At 29.2% G+C, this 21,120-nt stretch overlaps 1 protein-coding gene across 2 annotated transcripts; it reads right to left on the bottom strand.

The window, feature by feature from the left end:
- Positions 1-3,659: 3,659 nt before the first annotated feature.
- LOC117177995 lies at positions 3,660-5,041 on the bottom strand. 2 transcript variants are annotated; one of them, XR_004467778.1, is made up of 3 exons: positions 4,798-5,041; positions 4,606-4,715; positions 3,660-4,523 (listed from the first exon to the last, which is right to left on the bottom strand). XR_004467778.1 is itself a non-coding variant. In XM_033369160.1 (2 exons), exons 1-2 carry the CDS (start codon positions 4,852-4,854, stop codon positions 4,329-4,331), a joined length of 444 nt encoding a protein of 147 aa, XP_033225051.1. In that variant the 5' UTR covers positions 4,855-5,041; the 3' UTR covers positions 3,660-4,328. The 2 variants fall into 2 exon arrangements, 1 of the variants encoding a protein (XP_033225051.1); XM_033369160.1 differs by having other exon boundaries at positions 4,606-5,041.
- Positions 5,042-21,120: the final 16,079 nt, after the last annotated feature.

The raw sequence follows: 21,120 nt of genomic DNA on the forward strand, positions 1-21,120 counted from the left end.
ATACATTGGCAATTACTAAATTATTACAGAAACAGATAAAAACATATCCGAAGCCTAAATATAGACAGTAGACACTTCTAAATATAAGACAAAAGCTTCTGCCAGAGACCATCATCTATTCAGAAGCTTGTCTCGGAGCTCCTTAAAAGGAAGAAAAGCAATAAATCTCGACAAAATTTCTGTCATTTGCACAACGATGCGACAAGTTTCTCGTCGCTTGAAAAAATTCGACACACCGGTGGTTTGATCCCACCGCTTATCTTTCTCGGGGATCTATTCGCGGCTTCGCATCCTCTGCGCATCAATTTCCAGGTCCGCAACGCCCGACGCCACACAAAACCGCAACACGTGACAGGCCTAACTGCTTTTCGTTTAAACTTTAAGCCCAGCTTGATCTCTCTCCCATTTTCCCCTTTCTCCATAACCACGTCATTCTCCACGTAACTCCTCATTTCCCCTTACTCACTTCCTCCCCCTCCCACCCACCCACTCAACCACCCACCCCTTTAACACCGGGCCGGTTCCGCCTCACCTTAGATGATTGTATTGTACGAATCCTCGATTTACCACGAGAGAATCGAAGCGCTTTCGCGAATCCTATCTGGTGTATCACAATAATGTCACGCGGCTCAGAAAATGACGCAAATCGTCTTAGTTGAGAAAAATGAATGGACGTAGGAATTGCTTATTTTAGAAACTCGAGAATCGGTCCTCGTGTATTCATTTTTAGTTGCAAATGAGATGAATATGACATTGTTTTCAAAGTAAAATACCGCTGCAAAGTACAATGTATATATTTACTATAGGGGTATTTATATGTGCTTATTTCATGATCATTTAGCTTTCACAAGAGCGAGGTTTGTCTCTAACAAAAGAAGAAAAATACTTTCAACATTTTTCAAGCTTGATTTTTTTTCTTACTGAAAATAATATTTTCAGAAAATCAGAGGACTTATCAAATAGTTAATTGATATGATCACTATTGTATTCCCAATATTAAATAGTCTAGATGACGTAAGCACACATGTCAGATACAGAACTGTAGTATTCCTAATATTAATAAAGTTCTTCTCATATGAACGGAATATTAACAATAGGTCAATTAATGATCCTCAAAGACGCCACCAAATATGCGGGATATAGTATTGGTTTATTTTGAATATCAAAAAAGTTATTCTTATATAAACAGAATAAACCGTTTTTCTTAACATCAAAAATCTTACTGGTGGGACATAAGAGGTTTAAAAATTAGTCAATCAATGCATCTCAAAGATGTGAGCAAATGCGCTGAATATCATATCGTTGTATTTTGAATAAGAAAAAAGTTTTTCTCATATATATGCAGAAAAAACTACTTCTTTAACTTCATAAATCTGTACTAGTAGGTCATGAGAGGTTCAACAACAGGTCAATCGATGCTTTTCAAAGACATGAACAAATATGCTGAAATATCGTTGCATTTTGAATATCTAAGAAGTTTTTCTCAAATATGAAAAATAAACAATTTTTTAAGTTCATAAATCTGAATTCGTGGATCTTAAAAGGTTCAACAATAGTTCAATCGATGCATCTGAAAGACAGAATAAATCATTGATTTTACTTCATAATTCTGTACTGGTGGTTCATATGAGGTTTAACAATAGATGTTTAACAATAGTCTGAAAGCTGTTAACAAATATTCTAGATTAAACACTGTGTTTTCAAACTCCTAGAGTCAAATTATATCGAAATATGTCAAAAAGTATATTTGGAAATCTAGGTAATTACAAAATTCCGCCTATGAGGAAACAATACAGTGATTTTTTTACGAAATTATTAGAATTAAAAAATAATAAAATCACTGTAAATTTGATGTCGAATTCAACATAAAATATTTGCAATTTCTAAAATTAATTTTTAATCGAACATTACGTACGAAACAACTGAAGTTTTACGAAAAAAAATCAACAAAATAGCTAAACTTTTCACTAAAAAGTTGAACTTTCAAGCTAAAAAGACGAATTTTTTTCAACAGTTGCTGTAAAAGATGAATTTTTTATCCGAAAGGAAAAAAATGTCTAATTTTTGACAAAATAGTTGACGCTTTAAGCAACTAGATGAATTTGAAAGCAAGAAGTTGAATTTTCAACTAAAAGAAAATTTTTAAACAAAAAAGGTGATTTTTCAAACAAATAGTTAAATTTTCAACAAAATACATCAGTTTTCAACACAAGTATTGAATTTTGAAGCCAAAAACATGAATTAATTACAAAAAAATTGAATTTTTAACTTAAAAATATTATTTTTAAACAAAAAAGTTAAATTTTTATCAAAGTAGATAAAATTTTTATCGAATAGTTGCATTTTTAACCAAAAATATTATTTTTCATAAAAAAGTTACAAGCGTTACATTTTCAGTTTAAATATTTAATTTCCAGCAAAAAACATATTTTAAACTGATTACATTCAACGAAGAAAACGATTTGTCAACAAATTACATGAATTTTCTTCAAAATACTCGAAATCTCAACTTGAATAGGATAAACTTCCAACCAAAAATGGAATAGTCACATTTTCAGATAAAAAATGTATGTATGTCTAAAAAAACGAAATAAATTTCTAATAAAAAAATTTAGTTTACAACCAAAGAGGTGAACCTAAAAAAGTTAATTTTGAACAAATTAGTTCGACTTAAAAACCAACTGGCCAAAAAAACGAATTTTCTACAACAAAATTGAATTTTGAAACTGAAATTATGAATTGTAAGTAATAGAGTGAATAATCAACCAAAAAGCATTTTAATTAAAAATAGGAAACAGTTAAATTCAACAACAACAAAAAATAGAATTTTCAGCCAAATAGATGAATCGTTAATCGAAGAAGATTACTTTTTAATAAAAAAAATTACTTTTTTAACCATAATTGTTGAATTTTCATGAAAATAGATTATTTTTTCACTCTAAAAGATCAATTTGTAATTAAAAACATCAACTTTTAACCAAAAATGATATAGTTGGGTCATTGCATGTCAGATTTTCCACTAAAATTTAAATTCACAACTTATATTTTTCTTGATTTTAACACAAAAATAGAAGACACGTATTTTTTCTTTTCAATATGATATGTGAAATTCACAAGTTATCATTATTTGAACTTTTAGAATCTAATGAAGATCACTTTTTTTAAATGCTCAAAAGTAACAATTATTTATTCAGTAGAATCTGGATGTTTTATAATGAAGATCATAATTGTTCATACTTTGACTGTGTAAAATGCGAAAAATATTAATTACTTATCTATCCGTGAAACATGCAAAAATGTCAAACAAATTGCATTTAAAAGAAAAAGGTATCTCCGAAATAAAATTTTTTCCCATGTAATTTTGCAATATACTTCAGAGAGTATCTCACGAAAATTTCAGAGTGGACCGTCAATAAGTTTTTGACATATATCAAATAATGTAGAGCCGTGTTACTTTGAGCGCGAGCTGCTGTATCGTCTTACCCAGTCTACCACGAGTATGTAAAGTCGAGTTCGTTAACTTACGTAATCGTGGATATTTTTACAAAGGCTTCCAGTCAATCAACTATGAATGAGAGTCAGCTATAGTCTTTTTCAAATTCTGTTAAATAAATTATGTTTACCAAATTCTTTGTATGCATAAACAATGTTTTTATTATTATCAAAAGAACAATAATTCGTATAAGCTGTAGTATTGTGAAGGAAAACATTTCTATACAGCACAGTAAAATCGTTAGATACGAATTTCCTTATCTATTTCTCTTTTCGTTTCAAAGCTCGCTTTGATACATTTTTTGAAAAGCTAACATATTCAAAACTAGGACAAGAAGAGTAAATTTTCACTTTTAATTGATGATTTTGCACGGGTTCGATGTAATGTAACTTTTGTGTCCCCTTTACTGTTACGAAATTTTCAAATCGAACTTTTAAAAATTCAGCAGCTGCTTCATAATATCGTTCATTTTTGTAAATCACCGATATATTAGAAAAACACCCGTCATTCTTTGCCCATTCATACAATTCCAATGCCGAACTTATTTCACTATCTGCACTTATTTGTAGAATTGCTCTTCGTGCTTTTTTTTCAGAGCCCCACCTGCTCCGTCACAAGGGCCTTTTCCATGTGCGGTGGCTTGAAAATGCCACTTTCCAGAACGACCGAAATCTTGCTCATGGTGATAAATAGTTGAAAAATGTTTCGCGTTTTTGAATTGCTGGGGAGCTCCGTCCGAAAAATAAATGCATTCACTCAGATTTTGATAGAAGCTCGAAAAAACACTTGTTAAATTCTTATAAAAATACGTTACCTGCGACTGAGTCGTGTTTTTTTACAGTCTCAGTGTAAACTCTCGAGCTTTGCGTATGATGTAACGCGAAGTATTCATTAATTTAGCTGTCTTATGCACAGACCATTTTGTTCCCAAAACTGTCAATATTTGAATTTTCTCTTGCTGGCTTTTATTTGGGTCATGAAACTTTGCTTTTAATTCAGAAATAAACTGAGGACTATGTTCATATTCATCCTACAATGAGTAAATATGACAAAATTATTTAAATGTAATAAACATTGATAATTAATGAAAAATTTACAAAACATCAACTTACTTTGGATTCAGAATCGGAAAGCGAAAAAATGTCGTCATCTGAGATGTCAGGGTCAGAGTCACTTGAATTCTCAGGGTTAGAGTTGAAGTCATTTGACGTTTTTATTGTGTCTGAATAAATTAATGACATACATAAAAATAATAATAACGCGATATGGAGAAAATTTGACCAACTAATAAAGCAAGTACTCACTCGTTTCTTTAACGCACTGATTCCCGATTTTTTTTCTAAATGGTGCACACAAAACATCGCTTTATCTTAAAAATTGTAATTTCTCTAAGATCAATTTTGACGGGTGGCGTAAATTGGTCTTTTGACTTTTTAAAGAGTGCGTTTTTTCATTAAAGGGATCACAACACTAGGTTTTGAATTTTACCACCGACATTTTTAACAAAAAATGCAAAATGCAAAGTGAAAGGCTGCGTGAGTGAAACTGAACTGCCGACTGTAAGAAATCGACGCATTTAAGAAAAACGGCAAATGTGCAAAACATCGTGTTTTATTTTGGTCGTGGTGTCAACAAGCAAAATCTTCACCTCCGCTAGACACAATCTTAGAACAAGGTCGCACGTGTATCGGTCGAAGTAACACGACTCTGCATTATTTGTCATATCTCAAAAGCTTATTGACGGTCCACTCTGAAACTTTCGTGAGATACTCTCTGAAGTATATTGCAAAATTACATAGATTTTTCAACCAAAAATAATGATTTTCTATAAATGGAATAGTTAAATTTCCAAACAAAAAGATTAATCGTCAGCAACAAAAAAATGAATTTTCAACCAAATAGTAAAATTCTTACTCAAACATGATAATTGGAATGTTACTTATTAAAGCATCGACAGAACGAACGTTGGGATAACCTCAAACGCCAAACCCTCGTTATAACATGACCACAGTTTTCAATAAAAGTCTTTTTTGATCCGTTATCTCTGTGAATATATTAATTACGTAATATTGCATAATTCTATAGAGGAAAAGTAATAAGGTAAAAATGTATGTAATTATTAATTTTTAGATTAATAAAAAAATTATAGAAATGGAAAAGCGATAAATAGAACAGTTTAGTAAAAGAAGATTATGTAACATTTTTAACTATATTGAAACAATTAAAAGCCCATACTATTAAAATCATGCTGGAACTAAAAAATGGAGATCTTATCTTTTTGAATAAGTTGGAATCTCCATGATAGAAAGAGATGAAGAGAATCTATTTCATTTTATCTCTTTGGCATTGTAAATTCACGTCTATCTTTTTCAATATCCTCTTCTCTATCTCATCTTATTCTTTATCTATTCACTTTAATATTTTTTTATATCTCTGACATTTTTGAATTTCCATCTATCTTTTCTAATCTTCTCTCCTACATCTCATCGTATCTTACATCTATCACCGTCTACCTTTTTCTATCTTCTTGTCAACCTAAATTCTCACCTATCTTTTTCATTATCATTTTTCTACTTCCTCCTGTCTTTTATCTATCCACGTTAATTATTTTCTATATCTCTTTCAATCTAAATTCCTATATATCTTTTTCAATCTCCACTTCTTTATTTCATCCTACCTACGCCCATTTAAGTTCATGTTTTTCTATCTCTTTGTAATTCAAAATTCATGTATATCTTTTTCAATGCCCTCTTCTCTATCCATCCTAATCTTTATCTATCAACGTCAAATTTCTTCTCTCTGTCAATATAAATCCTCAAATATCTTTTTCAATTACCTTTTCTTTTTCTTAATTCTATCATACACTGTTAGAAAGATCTATATGAGGTTTAATATACATGTGTGTGAAGCAAATATGCACTACCACTACTGAAATTTCACATAGATTAGTGTAGTGAATTTAATATACATGTGTATTAAATTTAATATACAGGTCAGTATAACAATGTGCGTGAAAACTCAACCTGCTTTCATTTCTTTAAATCTTGTCAAATATTCTCAATGAAATTAATAATCTAGAATTCTTAGACTCAGTTGTTATTTATATTGGAAGTGCAATGTACGGGTAAAATTTTTCCTATTTTTACTCTAAATGGTCAAAATTTAAGAGGAATACAATTAATTGTAGGTTAAGTCTGTTATTTATTTGCTTAATTGAACTTTTCGACTTGTAATCCAATTTTATTTTTGGTTAACAGGAAGAAAATCTCATGTTTTATTATTTAGAATCGAAAATTACAGCTAAACTTATTTTAAATTTGTGAAAAATGAAATTATATGATTTTTCTTGTAAGTGATTAACATGAATGTATATGAAATTTAATATACGCGCTCTTAATGGCGATTTTATATACTTCATATATTAATTTTAACACACATGGGTATATTACATTTAATATTATTTTTAACATTGTAATTTTGTCAATATCTGTCTTTTTCTATCTTAATTATAAAATTTACGTCTATTTTTAAATACCATCTTTTCTATATTATCCTATCCTCTCTTGATTTAGGTCAAGTTTTTTCTATCTCTTTCTCAATCTAAATTATTATCATCTCATTGTATCATACATCTATCCACGACAATCTTTTTCTATCTTTTTTCCAATCTAATTTCACGTCCATCTTTTTCAATCCTCTCTTCTCTATCTTGTCCTATTCTTTGTCCATCCTCTTTTATGTTTTTCTATCTCTTTGTCAATCTAAATTCACGTACATCTTTCTTAGTACCCTCTTCGCTATCTTACCCTATACTTTGTCTATCTACGTCAATATTTTTTTATCTCTTTTCCAATCTATTCCTCCAATTCATTCAATCTCATCCTATCTCTTTTAATCCTCACTTCTCTATATTATCCTATGCTAAATATTTTAGCGTCTATCTTTTTCTATCTCCTTGTCGATCTGAAGCCACATATATCTTTTTCAATATCGTTTTTTCGATATCATTCTGCCCCTTATCTATCTACGTGAATCTTTTTTTAACGTTTATCAATCCGCGTTTATCTTTTTAAATCACCTTTTCCCTATTTCAGCCTATCTCTTTTATTCTTTTCTTTTCTATATCATCCAATCCTGTATTGACCCACGTCGATATTTTCCCATCTCTTTACTTATATAAATTCCCGGCCATCTTTTTCAATTTCCTCTTCTCTATATAATACTATCCTTGGTTTATTAACGTCAATTTTCTTCTATAACTTTCGCAACATAAATAGACGTCTACCTATTTCAATGTCCTCTTCTCTATTCCAGCCTATACTTTATCTATCCACGACAACCTGAAGGTTTACCGTTAGATGACAGACGGTAAAAGTAACCAACAAATGAAATCAGTCAATATTCAAATAAGTTGTATATGTGTGTAAATGTCTAAGCAGGAAGCATGGGCGCCATGTTGCCTTAAATGAATTAAGGAAAAAGATCAGATTTCTCGGCTACGAAAGGTAGGAAAAGAGATTGAAAGACATTGAAAAATGTTGAAATCCATGATAGAGAGACTAAGCGATAGAGAAAGATAAGAGTCCTTGGCCACTAAAGATACAGAAAGATATAGAAAAATATTTAGATTGGGGCTGGGAAGCGATAGCAGTTTAGGGATGCAAATTGATTCATTGATAGGAATAGAATGGTTCTAGTTTTTTCTTACCCCCAATTTCTATATTTTTTAATGTCTCTTCTTCCAGTAAGGAATTGTAAATATACTACTTCTTAAAGAATAAGAAGACACTGCTGTGGAACTTTTAAGTAGATTACTTCACCTCCATCAGCATAACGTATTTGTAAGTTATTGCTTCAATATAGAACAATTTGAATTATTGTCAAACTCAATCTATTTTACCTTATTGTATCCACGTTCAATATAATCCCTTTAATGTATTTTAAGCACCAACAAATTCAACAAAATACAACAGCACATCTGACACACGTTGAGTCGCTTACTATACTGTCACCATTTTATTATGCACTGTATCATTACTTTACATTCGGGCTATAACGGCAAAAGATAGTAGAATGATGCCAAGCGGATTCTTATCTTGTGTATAATAAAACTTATCAGATCAAATAAATCTTTCTAGTTGGAAAAAAGTGACAAATTGAAGTTCCTCAGAAGACAAAGTTTATAACAAATACAACTTCAAGCAAAAACAAATTATTGTGTATGAACCCATTGTTATATTTGCCCCATTTTATAATGGACGAAACATAATACATTTTTAAGAATAATTGAAATGCTTTTCATATATATTTTTGCAAATTCCAAATTATTAAAAAATTTTGGTTAGAAAGTTCTAAATATCCTTCGCAATTAATTGAAATTTTTCATTAATTTTGCGATCTGGCAAAATTAAAAAAGTTGTCTTAAAAATCTTTGAGATTTTTTTTCGAAATTTATAAACAATTTTTAAAAACTTCTAAAACTTTGAAATGTCTTGAAATAATTTTAAGTTTTGCTGATATATTCTTTGATCCTGCCAAGATTACAAAAATTGTTTTAAAATCTTCCAGATTCTTTCCAGATATATTTTAAAAACTTTGATGCTTAAAATTAATATGTGAAAAAGTTTACAAATTATGTTTTGATATTAAAATGTTAAGAAAATATATGTTTTTTAATCTTTAAAACATCTACAATTAAAATGTTCTCTTTTATGAATAAAGTTCAAAAACATTCAGTAATAAATTGTGTATTCAAATCAAATTACTTGGAAATTTTAATTTACTAAATTGTTACAGTAGAAAATTCCTAAAGATAATTAAAAGATAAATGCATATAGCCTCATTTAATATGGCCGAAGAGTTATAAATAGAATCTTTTTGTCATTTTTTTAAAAAGTTGGTTAAAAAATTACGTAAATAATTGTTGCCTTTATTATTAAAGAATCACTAGCAATTACAATTTTTTCTATTTAAAATAGGTTTCCTTAATATGAAATTTCTAAACGATATTGTTGATTTCGATTGTCACAATACTCGATTTCATTGCTATATGCGTATGACACGAGGCGTCAGTGAATTAGACAGCATTGGAAAATATTGAAAAAATTGTTACGATTGCTCGTTCTTTGATAGCTACACGCGTGCGGCAAAGGCATCCGTGAGTCACCGTGAGTCGCCGTGAGTTAGACAGTAATGGAACGTTACACGTGTTTTCTTGAAGTTAATGATCCCAACGGAGCTATCTTCATCTGCGCTTGCTTGGATTTGAGTGACATTCATTGGCTATGGTGCGCGGCTATACTTGATTTTTAAATACGTACGCGAACTAGAGCCAATGAGCGCCACACATTTCAAGCATGCGCAAGTATTCTTGGATCACTGTTGGCAATAATAATCGAATCGAAATTCAAAATCGATAATTCGAATCAACTCTTCTCCTTTACCATCACCTTGCCGCCCGTACCGCCGCAATACAGGGCCTCTGCTTGTTATTTGTAATCGAATTCTTATTTCAATTTAAGCCTCTCTGCTTGTTATTTATGGTCGTGTTTTTATATCAATTTCGGAAAGGACTTTTTAAAGACTTCAAAGCATTTCAACGAGCTATCTGGACCATTAAATATATTTACCTGAGTGCCTGTGAAGAATTTCTCAGAGCTTCTCAGAGCCTTGAGAATCTTTAGCATATACTCTGAGATTTCTATCGGTAGGATTAGTATATTTTCAATTATAAGTTAGTGTTTAATCTATTATTTATTATCAATATGAACATTAACATTAAGTAATATTTCTATGAAGCATGGAATTTGTTATTAAAGTGCATTGCTGGCGGAAAATACGATAACAACTTTTGAAATTTTGAGGTTAGGAATTCATTTTAGAATACAGAAGCGAACTGCTCGTCAAAGAATTAGATAATTTGGGCCACTTTCATGTAAATCTTTCGTATATATCTACAAAAATCTATCCAATATTATTTTTTGCTATGAAAGGTTACGAAAATGTACTACAAAAACTTTAAGAATGTTAAGCTTTTACTGAAATTTTTGTTACAAATTACACAAATATTTCATTCAAATTTATAAAATTTTTGGTGAAAAAACAGAAACTATTTTAATGAGGATTAAAATAAAAAATAGCTTTTTATGTTTTCATCCTACTTCTTTTTGATAAATTTTTTAACTGCAAGCAGTTCGATCTTAAATTGCAAAATGTAATATTAACCTCAAAATCTCAATAAGTCGATACCGCATTTTATATCAGCAATGAAATTTTATAACAAATTCCATGCTTCACAGGTATAATACTTAATGTTAATGTTTATATTTAATGCAAATAATAACTAAAACATTAACTCATAACTAAAAATACACCAATGTTACACTAACTTTACTCAATATCAGAAAAGTACCATTAAACTCCTTGCACTTCACCTTCACCACAAAACAGCTGTGTAAGATATATAGGCTTTCAATATTTTATGTGCTTTTAAACAATATAGCGGTTAAGATATGTGGGATTGAATGTATTATGATCAGATTTATGGATGTATCGGGTCTTCATATCTGCCGACAATTTTGCCAAATACTCCATTTTTATTTTATAAAATCACAATTTAGTTGGTCAAAATTAGTTTTTAGCCACCTAAAAAGGAACTTACAACAAAATAGTTGAATTATCAGTCATAAAGATGAAATTTCAAGGGAGAAAATTTATATTTCTAATATTCACTTAAAATCAGGCATGTTCTGTACATTATATAGCAGAATCTTTCAGCGATTAATATTTTTTTATAGAAAATAATGCAAGACGTTTTATTCCGATCTAAGACATGAAAAATCGAATTTGGGAATCGATGTTAAGAATAATAAAAAACAGATTAATTTTTTACCCATAACATTAATTCTTTACAAAAAATTATTAGTTTTCAACCAACAATGATATAATTAAAATTTCCCTTAAAGACATTCATTTTTAACAAACAAACAAAAATCAAGAAAATAGTTGAATACTCTATAAACAAGATAAGATTTTAACAAAGAAAATTAATTTTCTGCCCAAAAGACGAATTTTCAAATAAAAAAATTAATTTTTAATTAAAAATATAAATATATAACACTAGAAATATGATAATTCCTTTGTACTTAAAAGAATTAATATTTACTAACAAACAATTAAATTTCAAAAAATTAATTGAAATTTTACTAAAATAGATGCATTTTATGATACATAGTTGAACTTTCAAGCAAACAGATATATTTTTAACCACGAAGATTAATTTCATATAAAAAGGACGATGTTTAAAACAAATAATTGAATTTTCAACCCAAAAATATCCATGTTTAATGCCAAATTTCACTGTTCCACCAAAAGCGGGATAGTTCAATTTTTAGTTCGAGAATTTAATTTTTAACAAAAAAAAATGGAATGTGCAACTTAATAGTTTTGTTCTTAATCACAAATATTAATTTTCAAGCAAGAAGTTTAATTTCCTCCCAAAATAACGAATTTTCATCTGAATATGTGCATTTTCAAACAAATGGTTGAATTTTCAACTAGAAAATATCAATTTTTAACTTCAAATATCAATTCTCTACCAAAAATGGTATAATCCAATTTTAGCTCACATAAATTAATTTTTGACTAAGTATAAAGGAACTTTCAACAAAATAGTGGAATTCTCAATCAAAAGATGAATTGTCAAGGAAGAAGTTTTATATTTCTAACAAAAAAACACCAATTTTCAACAAAATACATAAGTTTTCAAAGAAATAATTCCGTTTTCAACTAAAAAAAATCAAGGTTCAATAAAAAAATATCAAATTTTAAACAAAAATAGAATAATTCAGTTTTTAGTTTAGAAAAGTTAATATTCAATCCAAAAAAACGAAATTTTCTACAGATTATTTCAAATTTTAACTAAAACAGATGAAATTTACTATAAAGGAATTTTCAAAAAAAATTGAACCCTCAATGAAAAAGATGAATTTTTAACCGCGAAGATTAACTTCCTACTTGAGAAAGATGTTTTAAAAAATTAAATTTTTATCAAAAAAAAGATCAACTTTTTTTAAATATCATTTTTATATTAAAAAGATGGTGTAATCGAATTTCCTCTTAAATTAATAAATTTTTCGCGGAGAAAGGAATTTTTAACAAAATAATAGAATCCTCGAAAAAAGATGAAATTTCAATTAGGAAGCTTATTTCTCTACCAAGAATGACGAATTTTTAACAAAATTCTGAATTTCCAAATACTGTATGAAAACAGATGAATTTGTTTGCAAGTAGTTCGATTTTTAACGAAAAAAGAAGGACTTTAAATCAAAAGGATTCATTTTCTACCAAAACAGAAAAATTAAAAAAAAGGAATTATTAAGTAAAAAAGGTCAATTTCCAACAAAAATAGTAGAATCGAAATTTCTTTTAAAGAAATTAGTTTTTGACAATCTGAAAAGGAATTTTTTTTAAATAACTGAATCCTTAATGAAAAATATTAATTTCAAACAAGAATATTACTTTTCTACCAAAAATTACGAATATTCTACAAAACCTAGAATGTCTCAAACAAACATATGATTTTTATCTAAAAAATATCATTTTTCAACCAAATGTAATATAAGTAGATCTTACCAGTATGGAAATTAATTTTAAAAAATATATATAGAAATTTGAAGAAAACACTTGAATTTTCAATCAAAAAGATTCGTTTTAAATAGAAACAGATGAAGTCTGAATTATGAACTTAATATTCAACGAAAAAATGGGATGGTTCAATTTTTTAATTAAAAGAAAATATCTGAGTTCTCTACCAAAACAGATTGTAATTAAAAATATCAATAAATTTTAAACCAAAAACGGAAAGTTAAATTTTCACTTCAATAAATTAATTTTGAAAAAATAAGAATTGTCCGAAAAATTGTTGAATCCTCAATCAGCAAGCTGAATTTTCATACAAGAAGATTAATTTTCTACTAAAAGAGACGAATTTAAAAATAAATCCATACATTTTTAAACAATTAGATTTTTAACTCAAAAAGATCACACTTTAATTAAAAAAATTAATTTTCTACAAAAAATGCCATAGTTGAATTTTCTGTTAACAAAATTTAATTTTTAATACAAAAAAAACCAGTGTTATAAAAATTATTTCAAAGGAGATCGAATCCATTTAACATCAGACAGGTTTTGCACTTCAAGTCGCTGAATCGATCAGGAAAGCAATTATCTTGTTTTTAGATTAAATTTTAAAAGAATTTTTTTTCGTTTTAAAATAAATTCTATGTTCAAAAGATTAATTTTTAACCGCTAAGATTAATGTTTTACAAAAAAGACGAATTTTGCAAAAATTACTTTATTGTTAAACTATAAGGGAACAGTTTTTAAAATTTTTTTGTTGAAAATGTTCAACAATTTAGTTGAATTTTTTTTCTGTCTTGACTAAAATTGTTTCTTAGTTAAAAACTCATCTCTTCGGGTAGAAACTTAATTTTCTTACTGAACATGAACACAATAAAAATGTATCCCTTTTAATTGAAAATTCCACTATTTTTTTGAAAACTTGTCTTTTTGGGTTGAAAACCCAACAATTTTCTAGATATTTTTCTTTTTCCTTTGTTCGTTCTAGATTTTTGCGCTCGATAATATATGCATGTATGCATATATACATCTGCAATTGTAATTTGGTAGTGGTGAATTATGTTTTGTCGAAGCATTATATTTTGTTGTGGACTCGACTATTTTGTTTAAAATTTTTCTTTTTTGTCTGTATTCGACTGCTTGGTTAAATGTTAAACTAATTGAGTAAAAATGGATATTTTTTGGGTTGAAGATTCATCATTTTAGTTAAAAACTTAATTCTTTTGTTGAAAATTCTTTCTTTCTTTGGTTGAAAATTAATCTTTTTTGTTGAACCTTTCTCAAATTGTTTTAAGGTTGAACGACCTTTTACAAATTAATTAGATTTTGGTTGAAAATGTATCTACTTATTTAAAAGTTTATCTATTTTTTTAAAATGTTATGTTTTTTATGAAAAAGTAACTATTTGGTTGCAAATTCGTTCATTTTTTTAAACTGAAAATTAAACTTTTTCATTTTCAGTGTAAACGGTTTTGTTATAAATTTGGCTTTTTAATGAAAGATTTGCATTTACAACCAAATAGCTTAACTTTTAACGAACTAGCTCAATTTTCAACCTACAAATATAAATTTTAAACTGAATGGCCAAATTTTCAAACAAAAAAGATTAATCTTTAACCAAAAAGAGTTTCATTAAAAAAAAGTTCTCCGTGAAAACGTAGTGGTGGATATCTTAAAACAAAAAGAAAAGATTTGCAATAAAATATTTAAATTTTTAATCATAGTTGAATTTTCGAACCAGTATGTAAATTTTCAACGAAGTAGTTTCATTTTTAACCTCCAAATATAAATTTTCGATAGAAAATGTAATATTTGATTTTTCAACGAATGCAGATGGTGCCAAGAGATGCATTGTATAAATAAGGAAATGAATTTTCAATCATAAAGATTAATTTTCTATAAGAGATTTGAATTTGAACCAAAAGTAGCAAAGTTACTTTTTCACACAAAAAATTAATTTATTTCCGAAAAAAAAGAATTTTCAAAAAAATAGTACATTTTTTAACCAAAGAGATGGATAAAAAATTTTCAGTCAGGAAATAAAAAAATTTGTTTCACTTCTTAAACTTTTAAGTGAAAAGACTATTTTTCTGTAAAACAGTTATGACACCTTACCCTCCATCTACCACCATAAACCACATTTTTTACAACACCTTCATCCCACATGATAAGTTTCCAAGTATTTATTTGTTGAAAGTGTTATTGTTAATACAAAATTTCATTGATTTCAATGTAATTTGAAATATAATAATTATTAGTTTGATTTTAAAGAAAATATTTATGTTTTTCATAAACTTCAATGTGAAAAGTGCAGGGGAAAGTGGGAGACTTAGCTAAGCCCGATATTCGACAATTAGCAGAAATTTGCGTTCAATAATGTAATTTTTTCCAACTTTGTAAGGATTTATCTGCTCTTCTAATCAAAATTCGTGCAGTAATCATATATTGCGTTATTCTATAAATCGGTATAATGAAACAGTATCTACTAAAAAATTGTATGACATTGAACGCATGAACTAATATTGGGGAGACTTAACCAAGATTTTCAGGTAAGAGTTTACCAAGTGGCAACAACCTTATGACATGTGTTTTTCTACCCATAAGGTCATTGATTATTATAATGCGCGTTCAAATATTTTACTAAATTGATTTATAGAAATTGCGGTGTAAAAATGCAAAGTTCATTATTTAAATAATATGATTATCATCAACGCGAGTTACAAAATTGTAATAAATTCTATTTATTAATATTAAGTGTAAATTAATTTTTAATAAAAAAAAGTTCATTGGGAATACAATTTTATTTTATACCAAAAATATCAAATTTGTTGAAATTCTATTATAAAAGATTAATTACAGTTTCAGATGAAGAACTCATCCCTTGGTGTCTTCTATTATTTTATACTAATATTTTGTAACATTCATTAAATATGTATAACATAGAAAATATAGGCTTCTGATTGATTATTTTTCATAAAAAGAAAAAATTGGCGTGCGCCGTGGCGCGCGCAAGACTGCTAGTTTAGAATTAAAATCTTTCTTTCACAAATTATGATTTAAAGAATTCCGGAAAATTCAAAAGAAGAAACTGAAAACAGTCACTTTAGAAAATTTCACGATGTATGTAACCAATCACCTATTTTTTCATACAGGAATGATATAGATTGGCTACTTTGTTGCAAGTTACAAATTGATTTAATTTACTTTCTGTTAATTTAAATACCTTCTATAATTATTTGATAATTCAATTGTCTTGGGGAGTAAGTACGGACGACCGGGGCTAAGCGCGCCCAGCTTTCCTATCGTCAATTTTTAATAACAACATTAAGTTATTTAAAAAAGCACTGATACAGCCTGCAGGAGTGATATTTCAACAACAATTGCTTCTGTATACGCAATTGTTTATGAGCAAATGTGTAGCTGATATTTGATCAAATTGCCACTAAATCAAGAGACATCCGAAAATAGACAACGGGCGATAAGCGCGCACTCTATCATTTTTAGGCTTCGGGCCAAGCACGAACCTTTGGATTTCTCAAACAAACATTTTCAGTTTGATACAAGTATTCAATTTTTTATCAAAGGCACACTGTTTATTATTTCTTCCAAGGAAAGAATAGCACATAGCCCCGGGGCGTGCTTAGCCTCGGTCTCCCCTAACTAAATTGTAGTTTAAAAGAAATTTATGAAAATATTTTGACAAATTGCGTAAAATTATCGCAGGGGGGGGGGACTCAAACCCACATTGTAACGATTTATTATATCGGGGAAGGTGGGGGGGGGGGTGTAAGATTGGCAAAAAAGTGTGACGTAATTTATGAATGGCCCCTGCGGTCTTTTCAGATTCTCATTTCAGTTTAAAAAATGGTGAATACCACCTCATTTCAGTGAATGTCGTCACCCTTTTGAAGCTCCTCCGAGACACCTTCCCTCCACAAGATGAAAATGATAGTCATGCGGCTTACCTGTAGCAAACTTCTTTTATTTATATTTATTACTCACTTTGACGAGCCAAGAGACCTTCAAGAAGCCCCTTGAAGTCCTTGATTATTGCTAACACTCAAGAAGGTAATTGTTTTATAAATTTTTCTATATTTAAATTTACAGTTCACTGATTGAAATGTTCATAATAATTTTTAAACAGCATTATTGGTATCTTCAACTCCAAAACTCGGTATTAAAACTGACGTTTTGATTTTAAGTATATTGGGAATCAGAATCTAGGGGCCGTCCATAAACTGCATTACCTACTTTATGAATGGGCGTAGAGGGTCAAAAACTAGGGTTGGGTACAATATTTTGGGTATAATACCTTATTTTCTCGGTTAAATTTGAAATAAATTGATAGAAACCAATAAACAAATATATCTATTTTTTGCTATTTTGTTAATTGTCTGAAATGCCACAATTTTATTAAAAAGTCATCCGTTTTGGTTAAAAAACCTGCTTATTGGATTAACAATTAATATATTTTAGTAGGAATTCTATTTTCTTTTTGAAAATTCATATTTCGTTGTTAAAAATTAAAATGCAATCCTTTTCGGTTACAAATAATTTTTTTTTCCTGATATATCTACTATTACATTATTCGTTGAGAATTCACCTTTTTCTGTTAAAAATTTATCTCGGATTGAAAATTGGATTTTCTTGGTCCAAAATTAATTTTGTTAACCAAAAATGAAAAATTTAAATTAGTTCTCTCACGTTGAACTGCAACTGCTTTGTAGCAACATTATTTTTCTTTGGCTGAAGGTTCATATCTTCGGTTCAAAATTTAACTATTTTGTTGAAAACTTAAAACTTGTTTGTTTTTTATTTAAAATCAATTTTTGAACTAAAAATGTAACTTTTCTATTCATGACTGTAAATGGATATCTCTTTTGTTTGAAAATTGATATTTTGGCTTAAAAATGCAAGTTGTGGGTTAGTGGTTGAACTATTTTGTGAAGATTTTATAATTTTTAATTTGCAGATTCATCATTTTTAGTCAAAAATTCACCTGATTAGTTCAAAATTAAATCATTTTGTGAAAAATTTGTCTTTTTGTTCCATATTTATAATTTTTCTGAAGAAGTTGACTTATTTGTCAAAAATTCGGTTTAAAGAAAAATTAAATTAGTTCACTAAAAATTTAAGTTTTTTTTCTGTTTTTTAATGTGTCTTTTTGATTAAAATCAACTGTTGGAAAACTCGTTTTTTTGTTAGAAATAAATAGTTTAGGCTTGAAAATTCGTCTTTTCCGTTTCTAACGGCAAATATTGTCTATGGCATTCAAATTTTTATCTTGAAAGCTTAGATCTTTTATTAAAAATTCGTCTTTTTGGATAGAAAATTAAGTTGTTTGTTAAGAATTCATCTATTTGTTTGAGCATTCAAGTATTTTGTTAAGAAATCGTCTGTTTTGTTAAATTTAACTGGTTGAAAATTCGGATTTTTAAGTGATTTTTAAAATTAAGAAATAAACTATTTTCTCTTGAGTTGAAAAATTATCATTTGTAGTTAAAAATTCAATTTCAGATGTCAAAAATTTAACGATTTTGGTTAAAATTTATACTTCTGAGGAAAATTTCTACTATTCCGTTATTGATGTAACTTTTTGCTTGAATATATATATATATATATATAAAAATTTTTTATAAATTCCTTTTTTTTGTGTCCAAAGCTTATTTAGCTTAGCAGAAAATTAATCATTTTTGGTTAAAAATGCAATTATTTTGTTAAAAATGCAATAGATTTCAACCTGAAATCTTAGTCATATTTTCAAAAAGCACCCTATTTACGCTGGTTTGAGAAGTAGAGTTTTGAACCAAATTAATTTCAAATCCGCAAAAAATAGCCCAAAATGTCGAAACTTAGTTTATGGACGGTCCCTTAGCCATAGTACGTATTTGCTTCCCACATATCAGCATATCAAATCTAATACAGATTTTTATTTTTTATTTGCATTTTATCCAGTTTTCTATTACAGAAGAAAGCCTTTGCGAAGGATGCGCAAAGGAGCGTTGAGGAAGAGTGTAATGAAAATAAGCTTTCTTATGCACCCTATCTCATCGTGAAATTCGCAACAGGTACTCGGATTTTATTTTTATTTGCTGCTTTCCTTTATGCCTATCACAGTGAGGAAGAGGCGCGTTGTGAAACAAAAATTGCTTGCTCGTAAACAGGATGTTGGTTGCTCCATAAATTAATAGTGAATTGCAGCTCTTAGAAAATAAAAAATTCAATAGAAGCATTTGTGCTTTTATAAAATATTAGCTGCTTTCTATCATCTGCTTGTACGTAGAAAGGAGTGAATAGAAATTTTTATTTGATAAAAAAGAAAAATTTACTGCATGGATTTCGAGCTTGATTTGATATTTCCCTATTTGAGCAAAAATAATTCAAAGCAATTAAAAAAAAGAGTTCCGTATCCTATTAAGGCATTAATTAGGTTCTTCAAACCTCCCCCTCCCCTACTAACCCTACATTCCCTTACTTATCCTCCCCTCGCTTTCTCCTTCGCTCCACTCTTTATCCAATTTACCCTTCACCAGCCTCTTTTTCTACCATCACTTATACACATTTCTCTAAATCCACCCCCCCCTTCTTCCTCATCTTCCCCCACGACACCTATTCCCCTTCTCATGTTCCTTACTTCCCTACCCTTAATTTAACCTACTTTCCCTCCCCTATTTCTCCCTATTTCCCCTCCCTTATTTCTCTCTACTTTCCCCTTCCCTATTTTTCTCTGTTTCAACTACTTCCATTTCCCCTACCTTCCCGACTTCCTCACCCTAATTTTCCTTACTTTACCTACCTCCCCTCCTCGGATTTCTTACTATAAGGATTTCTCTGCGAGGCTATGCAACCCTGAAAACTAACAATATGTCTTCCAAAAAGTGCCGTTTGGCTTTCTCTCAAGGAAATTCTGCAGAAATTGGCTATATTTTTTAGCTTTTCAATCAACACAATTTACTCGGCTCCCTTTTAATTCGAATACAAAATGTCGCTTGGCCAAAATAATATTCCTTAAATAAAAAGATCAACGGATTCGTAATAGGCTAATAATTCTATAATAATAACAAATAATCAATAATACATATTAATAAAATAATTTATTAATAACATTATCCTGACAGGCCATTATTATTATTATTATTATTATTATTATTACACCATTAAGCTATTTCCCTTTCGGGGTAGGCGTGACTCACTCGGCAGGGGAAAGGAGTAGTGTGTGGAAGGGATAGAGATTTTTCAGATTGATCCAGAATTCTCGTGCTATTTAAGTAAATAACACGTTCGTTCCGCAACACTGCTCCGACCCAGGTTGCTGATCAATCTCTCTAGCAATCACCCCAAGCGAAGAACCTCACGAAGTCGTTATGTAAGGTTCCCCACTTGGGTCCATTAATAGCCAAGGTCTTTGTTTCAGGCATCGTTCACTCTACTGACACTCTTCTTATTAACTATTTGCCGCCATACTTTCCTGTCCTGGCATACTTCTCTAGCTTCTTTTATGACCATGTATTTTTTCATGCAGGCTCTCGTATTTCTGTGACTTCTTATGTCTCTTCTAAGTAGGGTCATATTCACACATTCTAACCATACTTTCCGCGGTCTACCTCTGGGCACGTTGCCATTTACTTTACCTTGATACACTTGTTTCGTTAGTCGTTCATTTGGCATTCTCTCAACATGTTCGAACCATCTTAACCGATTTCTTTCCCATGTGTCTACTAGCGTCTCTTCTGCACCACATTCTTTTAGAATTATCTCGTTACTTATTTTGTTACTTACTTTGTCCCGATTATTATGCGCATGAATCTCATGTCAATTGCGTTCATTTTACTCTTATCTTTTTCTTGATAAGTCCATGTCTCGCTACCGCATAGTACAGTCGGTATAAATGTAGAATTATGTATTGCCATTTTAGCTTTATTTGATATATTTTTACTTCTGATAAGGGGACCTGCTCTACCAATAACCTTCTTACCTTCATTTATTCG

The sequence above is a fragment of the Belonocnema kinseyi genome, chromosome 8 (assembly GCF_010883055.1).
Source record: "Belonocnema kinseyi isolate 2016_QV_RU_SX_M_011 chromosome 8, B_treatae_v1, whole genome shotgun sequence".
Lineage (NCBI taxonomy): Eukaryota > Metazoa > Arthropoda > Insecta > Hymenoptera > Cynipidae > Belonocnema > Belonocnema kinseyi.